Genomic DNA, 19,368 nt, shown 5'->3' with positions numbered 1-19,368 from the left:
ATCCTATGTAAATGAAATGAAATCATTGTACAATGACAGCATTTCAGGAGTTCTAATATAATTTGGTATACCAATTTTTCATCATTTTCAAGATCTTTGCTTGCTGTCAGCATATGGAAAGTACTGACACTCTATCATAACACAAGTGCATCATTCCTAGTTAAAAGAGTTGCCTGGAATTGTTGGCCTAAAGCCGGCTGCACATGGATGGGTTGGATTACCCTGTGCCCGGCCAGTGACCCCGCGTACCTGTAGTTTTCTTCCTTCTTCTGTACAGCGGATGGTCTGGCTGGTGAAAGGGCCGCGGGTCGGATGTCTTGCATTGACTTCAATGGAAGCCGTAGGAGCGGACGCCCGCCCTGGATTCCACAATTTTAATATTCCTGTGTGCAGCCAGCCTTAATCATCAATGTATGATCAGTGGGGCTCCATTCCATTAAACAGGCTGAATTGCAGTGCTAGGTATAGCCACACTTGTAGTGCTGGACAATGAAAGGGCTGCAGCAGCTTCATTCTGCTTCATTCTTAGAAGCCAAGATGTCCCAACACATTCAATGATGTCGACTCTAAAGCAACCAGTCAAAGGAACCTCCACCTTGGTCTACAGCCACTAATCCAGCATGGTGGAGATTCCAAGAGTCTTTCATTGTCTTAGTGGTGCCCCCCCCCCTCCTCCCCTCTACCGCTGTCACTTCCAAAGATCTCAAATGTGGATGCATCAGCCCACAGAACCTTCTCCACATATCGGGGAGCTCATTTTGTTGTTCTAGTGGAAATGTATTTCTAATGTTATCATGACAGCACCTCGTTCTTTCAAACCCATAGCATTAAGTTGTCATCTCACAGCAGAAAGGTGGATAGAAGAACCTGAAGCAACAGTGGGCTTGAGTTTCTCAAGAGGAAACTCTTTGTTCTGGTCATTTGATGGGTTGAGGTTTGATGGTCCACCAGGTTGGGTTGATGTTCCCATCGTCCTAGTAGCTCTTTTTTTAAGTTCTCTTTTTGGTTTGGTTCCTGTCTTGTTTTCTGTTCTTATGCTTATTCTGGGCGACCTTTTGGAAATAAAATCAGTGTACACTATATGGCCAAACTTTGTAGCCATCTAACCAACCCACTACATCTACATAAGCTTGTTGGAGGTCCCTTTCCCAAACCATGGACATTAATATGTATTTGGCCCCCTCTTGCACCTGTAACAGCCTCCACTTGTAAGGCGGCCCTGGTATCTGGCCTGGGGTCTCCCTGGTGATCTGGGATAGTGTTGAAGGTTCCAGGAATAGCTCACATTGGGTCCGAAAATTGACATGCATCATGGGGCAAACACGACCACTGAGAACAATCCCCGGCCTCACTAATGCTGAGACTGGGAATTGACTACAGCGATCATGTGATTGTCACATGATCACACAGTGTGGAAGTCAGTGGAGGACAGCAGCGCCCATTGCAGCTCCCAGTGAGTGACAGAGGAGGTGAGTATGTACTGTTTTTTATTTCACTACATGCAAGGGCACATTGGGGGCATTCTTCTTTAAAGGAGGCAAATGGGGGCCATTATATTTCAGAGGGCACATGGAGGGCATTATTTCTAAAAGGGGCAAAAAGGGACATTATTTCTTAACAGAGGCGTTATTTCCGAAAGGGTGTATTATTAGTAAATGGGGATAAAAGCAGTGTTATTACTAAGTGGAGGCAAAGGGGGATATTATTATTGAGTAGGGCATTAAGAAGGCATTAATGCTAAATTGGGGCACTTTCACTGTCTGTCACTATAAGCAGTACTTACTGTGTGGGGCCTACAGGGGGCATAAAAATGGGGACAGTACTACAGTGTGGGGTACCACATGTGGCATTATTACTATTTTGGATACTATAGCAGGGGGAATTGTGTAAAGGTGTAGAGAACATAGAGACATTAATGGAAAAACAAGGAACCAAAGATGTCTGCGTGTCAAATTCGGCATAGGCAGGTTGTGGGTGGGAGAAGTCGTCATGGTGGTCATCAAAGGAAATTGAACGACTCCACTCAGAAAGGACCTCACCTACTATCAATGCTTGTCTGTGGAGATTACTTGCTTGATCTTATGCAGCTCTTTGCAAAGGGTGAAACTAAAACAAATTACTCAATAATTAGGAGGACATTCAAGTACCTCTGGCCACATACAGTATGTCTATTGTCATCTGGAAATTCAGAATATTTGATAATCCATCAATTCAGCAATCTACAGCTCTATTACAGTTCTTGTACTAGTGATATCACGGGGGACTGCACACTTTGTGTGTCGGATGTATCTGAATGAATTTCCCTCTTTGTGGTCACAAAACTGCAACTCCCCATCGCCTCCTCCTCCTCATATCAGAGATGTGTGACACGGCCGTCTCTTACAGAAGCCCCCAGCGATGGACAGTCATAGGAGACCTCCAATATCCGTCTTCTCAGTGGAGGACTACTACACCCAGCAGGCTGCCCCCCGCCCCCCACTGGTGAGGAGGAAGATTGGACGAGGCACGCAGTTGATGCAGTTGGCGCTGCTTGTATTTTCTCTGCTGGCGTTTTGTGGAGCAGCATCTGAAATCTACTTCTTAATGAAGGTGGAGTCCACATTAAGAGCGACTCAGGATATGGTGAGTGCTCCTACTGCGGAGTCCATGGGGGGAGGACCACCACACGGGGGCGTATTCTGCTGACCTAGAATAATGACCTGGGATCCAGGGACAGATTTAGACAGTATCACACATGATTGGATTAGATGCTGTGGGGAGTATTATGCATGACAGGCTTGGGTATTGCAGTTGGGCATTCAGTATCACACATGACTGGTTTAGGTACAGCAGAAAGCAGACCGTATCACATATAATAGGCTTAGATACATCATCTCAGCAGACTGTATCACACATAAAAGGTTTAGATATACAAGTTTTCTGGCATATAATACTCACAATTTTGGCGTACACACCAAAATGGCAACTTTCCAGGTTTTTATGTCAGGCCCAACAACGTCTTCAAAAAGTGGGCGGGATCTAGATTTAGGGTGCCTGGGACACGCTGCCCATCACATTTACTATAATGTACTCCAGAAACTACATATATTTGGAGATGGTGTAGGTTTCCATCTGGCACACGAAGATGCCGCTACATGCGATAAACGTACCACTGGTGTATAGTTGACGTAGGCCTGTTTCACACAAATGTATTTGCGTAGCATTTTGCATGCACAAAAGTTACACGTGCAATACGCAGTAAATAAAACCCATTGATTTCAATGGGTTCATTCGCATCCACGTATTTTGCATGTGCATTTCGTATGCATTCAGTGTAAACAAGAGTCGTTCAATTTTGAGCAATGGCCTGTTTGCAGTGAATTGAGGCGGCTGCTGGAATGAACCCCAGTTCGCTCTGCCTACATCCACTATATCGCTCCTGTGTAAAGTACTGATAATCGCTGGATCGGCTGTTGGGCATTCAATAGCTGAGAGCTGCCTCTGATTGGCTGAGCGCAGGGACCAATCAGAGGCAGCTCTCAGCTGTCATTCAATAGTTGAGGGCTGCCTCTGATTAATCACAGTGCTCAGCCAATCAGAGGCAGCCCATTTAGCAGGCGGGGATTTTAAATACTACTGAGAGCAGTGCAGGGAGAAGAGCCGGCTGGATGCAGCTAAGCCCCAGCAGCTGAAGAAAGGTGAGTATTCTTTTTTTTATTTTATTCACCATTTCTTCTTGTTTTTCCGGGAAGAGCTTATGTTTAAAGCCCTTCCCTGAAAAACAATTACCGCTGCCGGCAGCTGGATCCCCTACCGCAGCTGTCATCTGTGACAGCTGTGCTAGGGAATTCTTTATTCCCCGCAGGGATGAAGAATTCCATTGCTGCATCTGTAACAGATGTGGCAGGTGCAGCAGGGAATTCTTTTTCCTCGCAGCAGATGTGTTCTTCATCCCAGCGGGGACATGGCAGCGGCGGACAGGTAAGTTTTATTTATTTTTTACACTAAAATTATTGTTCTATCGGGAAGGGCTTATGTTTAAAGCCCTTCCCTGAAAACCAATGACGGGGTGTCGGCAGCAGGATCCTGTCATGTGTGACAGCTGCGGTAGGGAATTGAAGAATTCCTCTGCAGCATCTGTCACAGATGTGGCAGATGGAGCAGCATGGAATTCTTTTTACTAGTGGGAATGAAGGAAACATCTGCCGCATGCAGTAGGTGTGTTCTTCATCCCCGGGACACGGCAGCGGCGGAGGGTAAGTTTATTTATTTATTTATTTTTTACACTAAAATTATTGCTTTTCAGGGAAGAGCTTATATGTAAAGCCCTTCCCTGAAAAACAATTCAGAGGTGTCGGCAGACCATTGTTTTCAATGGAGCCGCCGGCAGCAGCCGCGGCTCCACTGAAGACAATGCAGAGCATGGGTCACCTTGAAAAAATGCTCGAGTCTCCCATTGACTTCAATGGGGTTCATTGCTCGAAATGAGCTCTCAAGCATTACAAAAAGCTCGGCTCGAGTAACGAGCACCCGAGCATTTTGCTGCTCGCTCATCTCTAAAACAATTCAGGCGTGCCGACAGACCATTGTTTTCAATGGAGCCGCTGGCAGCAGCCGTAGCTCCATTGAAAACATGTGGGGAGGGTAGGGTGACATTTTTTCGAGCACCACGTGGTGCCGGCTCGAGTAACGAGTACATCAAGCAGGCTAATGCTCGAACGAGCATCAAGCTCGGACGAGCATTCTCGCTCATCTCTAGTACTAGATGATTTCTCATATTCCATGTCTTATACAGGGGTGTAACTATAGGGTGTCCAGAGGTTTCAGTCACACCAAAAACCCGGCTCCTCAAGGTGGCCTATGGTCCTTTTGTCATCTAATAGAAGACCTGGTGTAATAAATGGCATGTTGTAAGTTGGGGCCCTGTCAGAAATTTTGGGAATCTAAGCCCAAGCGCTTTGGCCTAATTGTATATATCAGAATATAGTCCACACATGGAACCACATTGCATTTTATTACTAAAGAGCAGATACCCACCGAGAACACATAAAGATGGCCTCCTCCCTACAACATTAGTTCCTAAAAAAAGTGCTCAGGGAAAAGTTATATTAGTAAACTAAACAACTAGTTGCGAACTGCCACTGTATCCCCATCAGGTCTCCGGTCAGGAAGTCCAGCATTGTGTCCAGGCTGCCACCTTCTCTCTATGACATCAAGTTGGTGGTGGATATGAATATGACCACCAGCTCATCTACTCAATGTAGGGTTGTCATTGGCCCTCTTCTGCTGCTAACAGAGACGTAGCTCTAAGCTCTTGGGTCCCCGGATTCCAGATGTTCTTTATAACACAGGCATTTTTTTATGTGGTAGAGGGGACTTTAGTCGAAAAAGACAATGTCTTCTAAGATCAATTAACTAAAAGATTGCAAGAAGAGTCTAAGAGGATTCTGGGAATTAGAACAAACTTTGGGTCAATTAGCATCATTACTAAGGACAAAATGCTGCCCACCATTGTCACTATGGGCTCCATCGCTCATACAGAGTAACAAGGAGCAGAGGGGGACCTAGGATGGACGTAAAATGATAAATATATTTATTAATAAATATATACCCCATGGTGGCATGCTGGATACAATTTTGGTAATGGGAGGCAGTGAATAGAACCCAGCGCTATCCATTTTATGGCACTATGATTGTAAGAGCAGTGATTGAGCCTGCATGATCACTCATGGGGGGGGGGGGGGTCTGGTTGACAATCGTCACCCTATGGCAACATAGAAATCCCTGATCCTATTTGTTTAACCCTATGGGACCGTCACACGGAACAGAATTGGTGTTTTTTTTTAACTACAAAAACTACATAAAAAATAAATACATTGTATATAGCCTTAACCTTTTTAACCTTTGCAACCCATGTAATACATTTACAACATCATTTATGATGAGCGGTGAAGTACCAAAAAAGCCAAAAAGGAATATACGTATATGAAAAACTAATTTTTATGTACTGAAATATTCTACAAAAAAATTATGTATTAAAAAAAAACTTCCCACAGAACTGTCAGTCACAAAAAATGTTATGGGACATGGAATGCAATGAGTGAGAAACAGGAAAGAACTGTTTGCTGCTCCCTGAAGACCCAAATGAACCATGTCTTTAAATGGGTTTTCCTACATGGGAAAGATATCTCTTATAACACAAGATAGGGAATAACCAACTAACTGATCGGTAGACCTCTGACCATTGGGACTCCACTGATCCTGAGAACTGGGGGTCCTAAAAGTCTTCGCATGAATGAAGCAGCAGTTAGGCATGCACCCCACTGCTCCATTTATTTCAATGGGATTGTCAGAGATAGCCAAGTTCAAGCCTTCAGGTATCTCCAGCAGTCCTGCTATCCCCATCAGTTAGATAGTCATATATCATACCAATCAGTTTATTAGACCCTGCCTAAAAGCCTAATATGCGCTTAGATATAGAAGAACTGGTGGAAAGAGAGTTGTTAGGTCCCATCTGCCATGGTAATCCATTGGCACCCTGCCATCATGTAAGAAGACCGACAATGGGCTGCCTCCCTTTGTAAAACCACTTAAATGCTAGTTGCTAGTGACGGCACCATCTAAGAGCCCGGGACCTGAGTTATCTTGATTACAGCAGGATTTTGGCTGTATATTACAATCACCACCACTACTGATCCACAGGCTCAGCTTCTATGACCAGGTCATAACGGCGTATGAATAACGGAGGCCGATACATAAATCACCAGCGTTGTATCTAACATTTTGGATCTCATTTATTCCAGATTCATGAAAAAGCTGCAGCTCAGAAAATGATCTCCAGACCAGGTAAAGCCATAAGAAAATATTTCTCTATGGGTTCCAAGGAACAATGTTTGTTAGAGGGCTCAAGCAGAGTGTAAACTGCCAGATAGGCTACGTAGAGAAGATGGTACTGGTTTATGCCAAAATACCATCTATACTACTTACTGTACCTCAGGACTATAGGGAGAAGCCATTATTCTCCCATCTCATGCCTGGTTGGTATTAAGGATCTCATGGCCATCAGCTGAGTTCCCTATATAGTTTGCTCATAGGAGAGGAAAAAGGAATGAAGCCAAACCCAACTAGGATCCTCTCTAGGACATAAATAGAGAGTGCTGGGCCTTGTAGTCCCCACAATGTGGCCTGACAGTTCACAGATTACATTAGCGAATATAGTTTTATGGAACAGGCATCCCTATGAAGCAGGTGGTGGTGTTGTGTATGGCGCGGTGGAGAAAGATGGAGGCAGAGTCAGCATGTCTTTACCAAAAGTAACTTTACTGAATGAAAATAACCTGTAGCTTCATACCACTCCATAGGAAAGTTAGAGGACTTAAACATTGCATAATTTTCAAATAGAATTCACTCTTATAACATTTGTATCCACATACCCATAACAGAGCAGGGGCGTATCTATAGAGGATGCAGGGGATGCGGTTGCACCCGGGCCCAGGAGCCTTAGGGGGCCCATAAGGCCTCTCTTCTCCATATAGGGAACCCAGTACTATGAGTAAAGCATTGTAGTTGGGGGCCCTATTACAAGTTTTGCATCGGGGCCCGGGAGCTTAAGTTACGCCTCTGTATCAGGGGGACACTTCAGTGAGACAAGGCACTTCAAACTTTAATTATGACTAACCATGGTCTTCGTAGTACTCCATATTTATCCTCATAGTCGGTACTGTATTCTTAGATGTCCGAGGCATGACAACATCATGGCCTCATGCACCGTAGATGCAAAAGGACCTCAGTTTCACATATCCCCAATTAGCACAGAACGCCAAATGCTTCGAAGTGTCTTGTCTCCCGTCACATCCACTCAACTTGTGCCAATAATAAACAGCACAGTGCATTGTCACATTCCCATATTCCACCATATCCCTGTATCACTGTCCCTTTTTGGGAAATACTCCCTCTGTCAAATACAGCAGTCCATCATAGTCCCTCAGTATGCACACACTAATGTCCGAGACCAGTCTCATGTGTCCACATGTGACCTCTGGGTCCACGACACAGTTGTCGAATCCAGGTACATGGCGCTGTCTCCTTCAGTTACTGAGTCCACTACGGGAAGGAAGACTCCTTCTTCACCGCGGAACGATATAATTTTCAGCCTGTGGTCATCAGGCCCTTTCATAGTTCGTTTCGGCCCCCTGGTCATTAGAGCCCTTGCACAGTCTCTTTGGCTTCAGTCATTAGGTCCTCTTACTATCTTGCTACGGCCATTATCAGTCTCAGTCTCTCCTCAGCTGCTCACTGTATCAGAGCTGAGCTCCATCCTATCATGTGACCTTCCTCTGAATATCCCGGCAGGGCCATAAAACAAGGCACACCAATAATATACCTATACACATGTACAAAGAAGTGCTTATTACCTTACGATTCCCCCTTACACTAACCCTTGAGAAACTACAACTCCTAGGATGACTTGAAAAATGATGACAGCATACTGTGGTAGCGGCACCATATACACTATCATCCATACAGATAGAAAATACAGAATGAAGGCATGGGAGGCATCAAACCCTAGAACAGGCTGTAAAATTAATTCAGACCCAAGACTGGGCTTTAAAATAAATTAAGAGCGAAAGCAAAAACCAAGATTAATTCAGATCCTAGATCACACCTCAAAATTAATTTACATTTCACACCAGACTTCTAACTAAATCAAACCCTGATCTCTTGATTAATTCGCACTCAAAATTAATGCGGACACCAGACCAGACCCCTAAATAACTTCAGACCCCAGACCAGACCCATAAAATTAATCCAAAACCTAAACCCAAAAAATGTCAGTCTCCAGGCCACACCCAAAAATTTATACCTACCTTGAAACATAGCAAAAATTAAATTCAGACCTTAGACTAGACCACTCTATTTACTTTCCCCTCCTTGGTTCACTTTTGGGCACCACTGCATGCAAAATCCTGACACTCCTACATCAGTGGTCTACAGTAGCCACATGGGCTTCCTCTGGTATATATGCTTCTAGATGTAGCAGGGTGGTCGACAAGACTTAACCCCTTTAACACTAGAACCAATGGGTTTGGGCACCCCCCATATCACCGCCAAGGGGACACATCTGTCCCCATCGCTATTACATTATTGCAGTTTTACCAGAACTTTTTTTGTGTTTTATGTTTTTACACCATATTTACTGCTATTATAATAACTGACAGGGTCAGGTTGTTTTTTTTTACCTGCGTCAATTTGGATGTGCGGGTGCATGGTACATAGGAGTAAGAGATTCTTATTTTGTTTACCTTGGTATACAGCAGGGGCGTAACTATAGAGGATGCAGGGGATGCAGTTGCACCCGGGCCCAGGAGCCTTAGGGGGCCTATAAGGCCTCTCTTCTCCATATAGGGAGCCCAGTACTATGAATAAAGCATTATAGTTGGGGGCCTCGTTCCAGGTTTGGCATTGGGGCCCAGGAGCTTCAAGTTACGCCTCTGGTATACAGTGAGTGATATGTCATCTTTTTTAGCAGTTCTGTACTATACAATGCTTCCTTTGCCTTCTTTATGACTACTACTTCCCTATGAGCTCTATTCATAGTGCCAACTATACTTGTAGACTTCTCCTTTAAGTACTCAGCAATGGCGACAGACATAAAGAAATGATCACAAGTTACATTTCTACCTTTACCAAAGTAAGGGCCCATCAACCTTTTTATAATGAAGTCGCCAAGACACTCATGGTCAACCCTAGTCTCGTCCTTCCCAGGATAAGGGAATGCATTTACTAGATACTTAGAATCTTTGTACACAGCCATCCAACATTTCTGGCCGTACTTATCCGGCTTGAATTGTATAAATCTACACCGACATTTAGATGGAAAAAGTTGCTCATCAATGGTAATCTAAGGACCTGGTATGGAGCGACATAGAGCATTGGAAATATAATCATACCAAACTTCAGATATCAAGGCAAACGTATCATCAGTCACTCGCTGAGATCTGGTTGATCGAATGTCAAATCGCAAAAGTCTCATAATTTCTCTAAATCTATTGCGGCTCATAGTCTCTCTGACAAATGCAGTTCCCCATTTTTCAGACCCCGGAGAATCCAACTCCAGGCCCTTTGTACAAATGGCTCCCCTAACATATTTCTAGAAACACTTCTAGTTCCTTAATCATGATTGACCAATTGTTACATTCTGAAACACGGCATGCTTCTAATCCAGTAGGGATCACAATATGCTTCAGGATCTTTCAGACATCATCAACCTCCAAGCACTGACAGATGTGTTGTCAAAATAACGCTTTGCGTGAGGGGTTGGGCCAGAGCAAGAGGTCATTCAATGCAGCAACGATCTCCACTGATGTCAATCCTCTCTGTCGATAAGCCATAGTGTAACACAAGACACCCATCAGTCAGCTAGAGAAACCATACAAATGACAAAAGTTATTACGGTTCATAGGAAAAAAAATGTTTATACAGTGCGGTTCGCCTACCTTGCTTGTTCTTCCAATTAATGGTATTTGAGACCATAAATTATCATAACATCAAAAAACAAGGAAATCTAACAAAAAATGTAGTTAAAACCAAGATTAAATCCCAAACTATGCGATATTACTGTCAAGAGGACAAAAGTGTCCCTGCGGCGGTTCTAGGTAAAAGCGTATTTTTTTTCAGGCTGGGGGGGGGGGGGGGTTTACCTCTGACCAACATTTTTTGGGAAATTGATGTAGACTCTAAATGGTGAAAAGTCACAAAAAACTAGCCAGCTGCATCAAAAATTAAATAAACGATGAAAAAAAAACATTTGAAAGGCGACAGATCTGTCCCCGCAGCGGTTCTAGTGTTAATAGGCGGCCCTTTTTTTTCCCTTCCCGCTTTAAAAAATCATCCATCGATGTAGCTGTCTGAGGGATTGTTTTTGTGGGACAAGTTGTGTTATTCAATGGTACTATTAAATGTACTGAAGAACCTTAAAAAATTTCTAGTTGGAGTGAAATTTCTATGAATTCAGAATTGCCTAATAGGATATGTTTTATTCGGTTTTGTGGCTTACCACAAGAAGGCTTTAGCCCTCACAACATGACCCAGAAAGGATCTTTAAAGACTGGAAAAAACACTTGGTCTTCAAAATCTAGTTTAAGCCTCTGAGAAACTAGACATGAATTGCCGTGAACTAGCTGGGCATGGCATTATTTGGGATACCTTTAGCATGGTTTGAGTAGATGAGGAGGAAGTTTTAGTTAGTTCTGGTCATGGTAATGTCTGGGTAGGTTTTAGGTGACTTTAAAATTGTTCAGATACTTCTATGTTCCTTGTTCTGTTTTCCAGATTTTCAAGATGGACCTCCTAAGCCTTCAGCTCATGTCACGGGTATGTATCAAATCAGCGCTGGAACATAGCAATCTTAGATTAGGATGGTAAACCATTTCTAAAACTGAACTCCACTCAAGGCATTTCTCCTTTGCCCCAGTGATGGTGGTGGAGCTCGTAATAAGTGTGCTGCTGGTGCTCGGTGCTCGGAGGTCATCTTGGCGGTATTAATAATAATAAATCTTTATTTGTATAGCGCCAACTTATTCTGCAGCACTTTTAAAGCATGGGGGAGCATGAACAATACGGACAATTACCTGTGGTATACAGTTGATTGGGAACAAACAGGGTGGGGGTAATGCGGGAGGTGCAGGGGCAGGGTATGAGGCATCGGGGACCACAGACAGTAAGGTAAATTACAAGTGGTATACAGTTATTAGGAGGCCGGGGTATTCGATCAGGAGAGTTGGTATGCCTCCCTGAAGAGGTGCGTCTCTGAGGCGCATCGGAAGTTCCATGCATCAGGGATTTCCAGATGTTTTGGGGTAGTGCGTTCTAGAGGGGCGTCTAGTCTGAGTGTGTTAGCAGAGCAGAGTTCACGGACTGGGTGATGTATGGACAGGAGGGAAGCAATCTATGGTGGTGCAGTGCCATGGAGAGCATTGTGGGTGAGGGTGAGAAGTTTGTATTTAGTTCTGTAATGTATAGGCAGCCAATGCACCAGTGGCATAGTGCAGAGGTGTCTGAGAAGCAGGTGGATAGGAAGATGAGTCTAACTGCTGCATTTAGTATGGACCGGAGAAGAGAAAGTCCGATGTGGGGAAGGCCAATGAACAGCGAATTGCAGTAGTCGAGCCGGGAACGAGGGCAACAATAAGTGTCTTTAGCATGCCCGTGGTGAGGAACGGACGGATTTTAGCAATATTCCTGAGGTGCAGGCGGCATGTTCGGGCCAGAGGTTAGATATGGGGGATGAAGGAGAGATCAGAGTCCAGTGTGACACCAAGATAACGGGTAATGATGGTACCAGATACTGATATGGAGATGTTGGGGGGAGGTTGGCTGGTTGAGGGCGGGAAGATGAGAAGGTCAGTTTTTGAAAGGTTAAGTTTGAGAAAAAGGGAGAACATGGTGTTAGAAACGGCGGACAGACAGTCGGTGATGTTTTGGAGGAATGGTGCTGAGATGTCACAGGAAGAGGTGTATAGCAGGGTGTCATCAGCATAGAGGGGATATTGGAGGCTAAATTTAGGTCCTATTGGGGCTGGGTAGATAGAGAAGAGGAGGGGACTGAGAACCGAGTCTTGGGAGATCCCAACAGCAAGAGGAAGTGGAGAAGAGATAGAGCCAGCGAAGGCGCTGAATGAGCGGTTAGAAAGATAGGAGAAGAACCAGGAAAGAGCAGTGTTCTTTAGGCCGGTAGAGCGAAGCAAAGCAAGGAGGAGGTCATGGTCGACAGTGTCAAATGCAACAGAGAGGTTGAGAAGGACTAGTAGGGAATAGTCGCCCCTCGACTTCGCCATCATCAGGTCATTTGACACTTTTGTGAGGGCAGTTTCGGTCGGGTGAAAAGGGCGAAAGACGGACTGGAGGGGGTCGAAGAGGGAGTTGTCAGAGAGGTAGCGTGTGAGGCAGGAGTACACCAGGCATTCTAAAAGTTTGTTGATGAAGGGGAAGTTTGAGATGGGTCAGTAATTGGCAGCATTGGTCGAGTTCAAGGGTCAGTTTTTTTAGCAGAGAGGATATGATGGAGTGTTTGTATGTGGCAGCATGATATTGGTGGTATTATGAAGGTCATATATAGCAGTACGATCAGGGCACTATATGGAGAAATTGTATACACTGAAATGGCAATAAAAGCTGTATAAAATAGCCAACTCTCAAGGCTTCACTTTCTGTAAAAAAGTCAATGGAGGCTGTCCGTATGGGCATCAGGTAGTCACGTCATCACCTAGCGATGGCGCTAGAATTACAATTTTTTTTTTAAATCTGTACTTGGCATGACCACCTGCCAGTCTCTGTGGTCATCCACATTACAGATAATGCAGGTACGCGTGGTCACCGGCCGGGATCACAGACGGATTCCGCTGTGGGATCCCGCATGCAGAATCCGGCTTGCACGTTTGCATCTGGAAAAAAAATTGGCATCCATACAGCATCTAATGATTATTTGATTTCACCTTAGCAAAAGATATTGCAGAAATGTGCAAAAACCTCACTCAACCGAAGTATTGACACAACCCTGTTTTCCTCTCCAGGTCTTCCTGTCGTAGACATTTCTCCAGATGTTTCTCTTCAGTGGGATTATAGAAGAGGTCTGGCCTTTCTTCATGAGGTTGAATATAAAGATGGGTCACTTGTATGCTCAAAGACTGGGTTATATTTCATATACTCCAAGCTACAGTTAGGATTAACTAAATGCCCCAAAAACACTGAAAATTCCATATTTACCCATCGGGTGTTCAAGAGGCACTCAACCTGGAACATAACAATCATGGACAACATCAAAAATTTTTGTGATACACAAGGATCCTCAGTTTGGAGGGGAAGTAGCTTTGTAAGTGGCAGCTTCATGTTAGAGAAGGGCGATGAAATATACATAAGCATGTCACATAAACATCTTATACGTGTCCAAGGAGACACCGACACTTTTTTTGGCATGTTTATGGTATATAAAGCCCAAAATGAATAACTTGAAACCTAAATATGATTAGAAGATGTCCTTGAAAAGGGGCATCATAATGACTTGAAAGGTGTGAAGAGTTTCTCAAACTACTCTATAGAGCACCTCAATGGGACATTCGGAGGACATATTGGTGGTGGTCAAGCCAACAACCAAATTTAACACGTTGAAGTACTTAATTACTAGATGACTTAAAAGTCTACCTGCAAAATGTTTTTGAATGATATACAGTGGTTCCTATGGTGGTTGAAGATCATCTTAGGTGAATAATGTTGTCAGGGATTGAACCTGAGATGTCCTGCACTCCAGTCAGTAGCACTCACCACTAAGCCATCCAGCTCTTAGACAGTTCCCCTTCATGACTCTTTGCCTTGTTCCCTGTCCTGACCCCGTCTCTGTTCCTAATTAGGCTCATTATAAAAGCTTGACCCTGCCACTGCACCAGTGCATGATTATTGTGCGGCACAGCCTTAGTCAAGCGCCTCTTCTGCCTGCTTCTCTGCCAATCTAAATTGAAACCTAGCAATACCGACATCTGACTCTCTGATAACTCTCTGGAGCTGCACAGCTACTACACCCACGGCTCCAAATCCACCACCAGAAACGTCACAATTGTGACATATGATGTAAAGATAAACATGACTTTTTGATGTATGGTTGGACGAGTTGATTGTCAAAAACAAGGAACCGAACCAGGATATGATTTACTTATCCTCCAATTTAATAATGTTTTTGGATTATTTTTATGTTATCATGTGAATCTGTAAAACCAAGGTTGAAAAACCCTATAAGTAGGTAAAAAGTGCAGAAGTCAACTGAAAAGGGGGTGAAAAGAAATGAAAAAGCAGAAAATTGTATTATGTAGACATGACTGCAATAAAGATTTAAAATTTGAAGAGTTTTTAATCTACAAAAATGTATCACCTCTTCCAGTGCCTGCTGTGTCACACGGTGCTGCTATAGTAGTTGTATTCATGTACATAGGGGGCAGTATTATAGTAGTTATATTCTTGTACATAGGGGGCAGTATTATAGTAGTTATATTCTTGTACATAGGAGGCAGTATTATAGTAGTTATATTCTTGTACATAGGAGGCAGTATTATAGTAGTTATATTCTTGTACATAGGGGGCAGTATTATAGTAGTTATATTCTTGTACATAGGGGGCAGTATTATAGTAGTTATATTCTTGTACATAGGGGGCAGTATTATAGTAGTTATATTCTTGTACATAGGGGGCAGTATTATAGTAGTTATATTCTTGTACATAGGGAGCAGTATTATAGTAGTTATATTCTTGTACATAGGGAGCAGTATTATAGTAGTTCTATTCTTGTACATAGTAGGCAGTATTATAGTAGTTCTATTCTTGTACATAGGAGGCAGCATTATAGTAGTTATATTCTTGTACATAGGGGGCAGTACTATAGTAGTTATATTCATGTACATAGGGGGCAGTATTACAGTAGTTATATTCTTGTACATAGGGGGCAGTATTATAGTAGTTATATTCTTGTACATAGGGGGCAGTATTATAGTAGTTATATTCTTGTACAGAGGGGGCAGTATTATAGTAGTTATATTCTTGTACATAGAAGGCAGTAATATAGTAGTTATATTCTTGTACATAGGGGGCAGTATTATAGTAGTTATATTCTTGTACATGGGGGACAGTATTATAGTAGTTGTATTCTTGTACATACGGAGCAGTATTATAGTAGTTATATTCTTGTACATAGCGGGCAGTATTATAGTAGTTATATTCTTGTACATAGGGGGCAGTATTATAGTAGTTATATTCTTGTACATAGGAGCAGTATTATAGCAGTTATATTCTTGTACATAGGGGGCAGTATTATAGTAGTTATATTCTTGTACATAGGGGGCAGTATTATAGTAGTTATATTTTTCTATATAGGAGGCAGTATTATAGCAGTTATATTCTTGTACATAGGGGGACAGTATTATAGTAGTTATATTCTTATACACAGTGGACAGTATTATAGTAGTTATATTCTTGGTAATAGGGGGCAGTATTGTAGTAGTTATATTCTTGTACATACAGAGTAGTATTATAGTAGTTATATTCTTGTACATAGGGGGCAGAATTACAGTAGTTATATTCTTGTACATAGGGGCAGTATTGGAGTTGTTATATTCTTGTACATAGGAGGCAGTATTATAGTAGTTATATTCTTGTACATAGGAGGCAGTATTATAGTAGTTTTATTCTTGTACATAGGGGACAGTATTATAGTAGTTATATTCATGTACATAGGAGGCAGTATTACAGTTGTTATATTCTTGTACATAGGAAGCAGTATTATAGTAGTTATATTCTTGTACATAGGGGGCAGTATTATAGTAGTTATATTCTTGTACATAGGGGGCAGTATTATAGTAGTTATATTCTTGTACATAGGATCACTATTATTGCAGTTATAGTCTTTTACATAGGGGACAGTATTATAGTAGCTATATTCTGTTACATAGGGGGCAGTATTATAGTAGTTATAGTCTTGTACATAGGGGGCAGTATTATAGTATTTATATTCTTGTACATAGGAGCAGTATTATAGTAGTTTTATTCTTGTACATAGGAGCGGTATTATAGTAGTTATATTCTTGTACATAGGAGGCAGTAATATAGTGGTTGTATACTTGTACATAAGGGGCAGTATTGTAGTAGTTATATTCTTGTACATAGGGGACTGTATTATAGTAGTTATGTTCTTCTACATAGGGAGCAGTATTATAGTAGTTATATTCTTGTACATAGGGGGAGTATTATAGTCGTAATATTCTTGTACATAGTGAGCAGTATTATAGTAGTTATATTCTTGTACATAGGAGGCAGTATTATAGTAGTTATATTCTTGTACATGGGGGCAGTATTATAGTAGTTTTATTCTTGTACATAGGGGACAGTATTATAGTAGTTAGATTCTTGTACATAGGAGCAGTATTATAGTAGTTATATTCTTGTACATAGGGGCAGTATTATAGTAATTATATTCTTGTATATAGGAGGCAGTATTATAGTAGTTATATTCTTGTACATAGGTGGGCAGTATTATAGTAGTTATATTCTTGTACATAGGGGGCAGTATTATAGTAGTTATATTCTTGTACATAGGAGCAGTATTATAGTAGTTATATCCTTGTACATAGGAGGCAGTATTACAGTTGTTATATTCTTGTACATAGGAAGCAGTATTATAGTAGTTATATTCTTGTACATAGGGGGCAATATTATAGTAGTTATATTCTTGTACATAGGTGGGCAGTATTATAGTAGTTATATTCTTGTACATAGGGGGCAGTATTATAGTAGTTATATTCTTGTACATAGGATCACTATTATCGCAGTTATATTCTTTTACATAGGGGGCAGTATTATAGTAGCTATATTCTGTTACATAGGGGGCAGTATTATAGTAGTTATAGTCATGTACATAGGGGGCAGTATTATAGGAGTTATATTCTTGTACATAGGAGCAGTATTATAGTAGTTTTATTCTTGTACATAGGAGCGGTATTATAGTAGTTATATTCTTGTACATAGGAGGCAGTAATATAGTGATTGTATACTTGTACATAAGGGGCAGTATTGTAGTAGTTATATTCTTGTACATAGGGGACTGTATAATAGTAGTTATATTCTTGTACATAGGGAGCAGTATTATAGTAGTTATATTCTTGTACATAGGGGGAGTATTATAGTCGTAATATTCTTGTACATAGTGAGCAGTATTATAGTAGTAATTTTATTCTTTTACATAGGAGGCAGTATTATAGTAGTTATATTCTTGTACATGGGGGCAGTATTATAGTAGTTTTATTCTTGTACATAGGAGCAGTAGTATAGTAGTTATATTCCTGTACATAGGAAGCAGTATTATAGTAGTTATATTCCTGTACATAGGAGGCAGTATTATAGTAGTTATATTCTTGTACATAAGAGCTGTATTGTAGTAGTTATATTCTTGTACATAGGAGCTGTATTATAGTAGTTATTTTCTTGTACATAGGGGGCAGTATTATAGTAGTTATATTCTTGTACATAGGAGGCAGTATTACATTAGTTATATTCTTGTACATAGGGGGCAGTATTATAGTAGTTATATTCTTGTACATAGGGGGCAGTATTATAGTAGTTATATTGTTGTACATAGGAGACAGTATTATAGTAGTTATATTCTTGTACATAGGAGCAGTATTATAGCAGTTATATTCTTGTACATAGGGGGCAGTATTATAGCAGTTATATTCTTGTACATAGGAGGCAGTATTATAGTCCCTATATTCTTGTACATAGAGGAGCAGTATTATAGTAGTTTTATTCTTGTACATAGGAGCAGTATTATAGTAGTTATATTCTTGTACATAGGGAGCAGTATTATAGTAGTTATATTCTTGTACATAGGAGCAGTATTATAGTAGTTATATTATTGTACATTGGATGCAGTATTATAGTAGTTATATTCTTGTACATAGGAGGTAGTATTATAGTGGTTGTATTCTTGTACATAGGGGGCAGTCTTATAGTAGTTATATTCTTGTACATAGGGGGCAGTATTATAGTAGTTATATTCCTGTACATAGGGGGCAGTATTATAGTAGTTATATTTTTGTACATAGGAGACAGTATTGTAGTAGTTATATTCTTGTACATAGGAGCAGTATTATAGCAGTTATATTCTTGTACATAGGGGGCAGTATTATAGCAGTTATATTCTTGTACATAGGAGGCAGTATTATAGTCCTTATATTCTTGTACATAGAGTAGCAGTATTATAGTAGTTTTATTCTTGTACATAGGAGCAGTATTATAGTAGTTATATTCTTGTACATAGGGAGCAGTATTATAGTAGTTATATTCTTGTACACAGGAGGCAGTATTATAGTAGGTATATTATTGTACATAGGGAGCAGTATTATAGTAGTTATATTCTTGTACATAGGGGACAGTATTATAGTAGTTATACTCTTTTACATAGGGAGCAGTATTATAGTAGTTATATTCTTGTACATAGGGAGCAGTATTATAGTAGTTATATTCTTGTACATAGGGAGCAGTATTATAGTAGTTATATTCTTGTACATAGGAGCAGTATTATAGTAGTTATATTATTGTACATTGGATGCAGTATTATAGTAGTTATATTCTTGTACATAGGAGGCAGTATTATAGTAGTTATATTCTTGTACATAGGGGACAGTATTATAGTAGTTATACTCTTTTACATAGGGAGCAGTATTATAGTAGTTATATTCTTGTACATAGGGAGCAGTATTATAGTAGTTATATTCTTGTACATAGGGAGCAGTATTATAGTAGTTATATTCTTGTACATAGGAGCAGTATTATAGTAGTTATATTATTGTACAT

At 41.1% G+C, this 19,368-nt stretch overlaps 1 protein-coding gene across 1 annotated transcript; it reads left to right on the top strand.

Moving 5' to 3' along the window:
• Window positions 1-2,375: 2,375 nt before the first annotated feature.
• TNFSF14 (TNF superfamily member 14) lies at window positions 2,376-14,836 on the top strand. Its single transcript, XM_066593760.1, has 4 exons — window positions 2,376-2,622; window positions 6,783-6,825; window positions 11,311-11,352; window positions 13,551-14,836. The coding sequence occupies exons 1-4, from the start codon at window positions 2,398-2,400 to the stop codon at window positions 13,982-13,984; spliced, it is 744 nt and encodes a 247-aa protein (XP_066449857.1). The 5' UTR covers window positions 2,376-2,397; the 3' UTR covers window positions 13,985-14,836.
• Window positions 14,837-19,368: the final 4,532 nt, after the last annotated feature.

Source organism: Eleutherodactylus coqui, chromosome 2 (genome assembly GCF_035609145.1).
Source record: "Eleutherodactylus coqui strain aEleCoq1 chromosome 2, aEleCoq1.hap1, whole genome shotgun sequence".
Classification (NCBI taxonomy): Eukaryota; Metazoa; Chordata; class Amphibia; order Anura; family Eleutherodactylidae; genus Eleutherodactylus; species Eleutherodactylus coqui.
The sequence above is the reverse complement of the archived record's forward strand: the minus strand, read 5'-3'. Positions and strand labels throughout refer to the sequence as shown.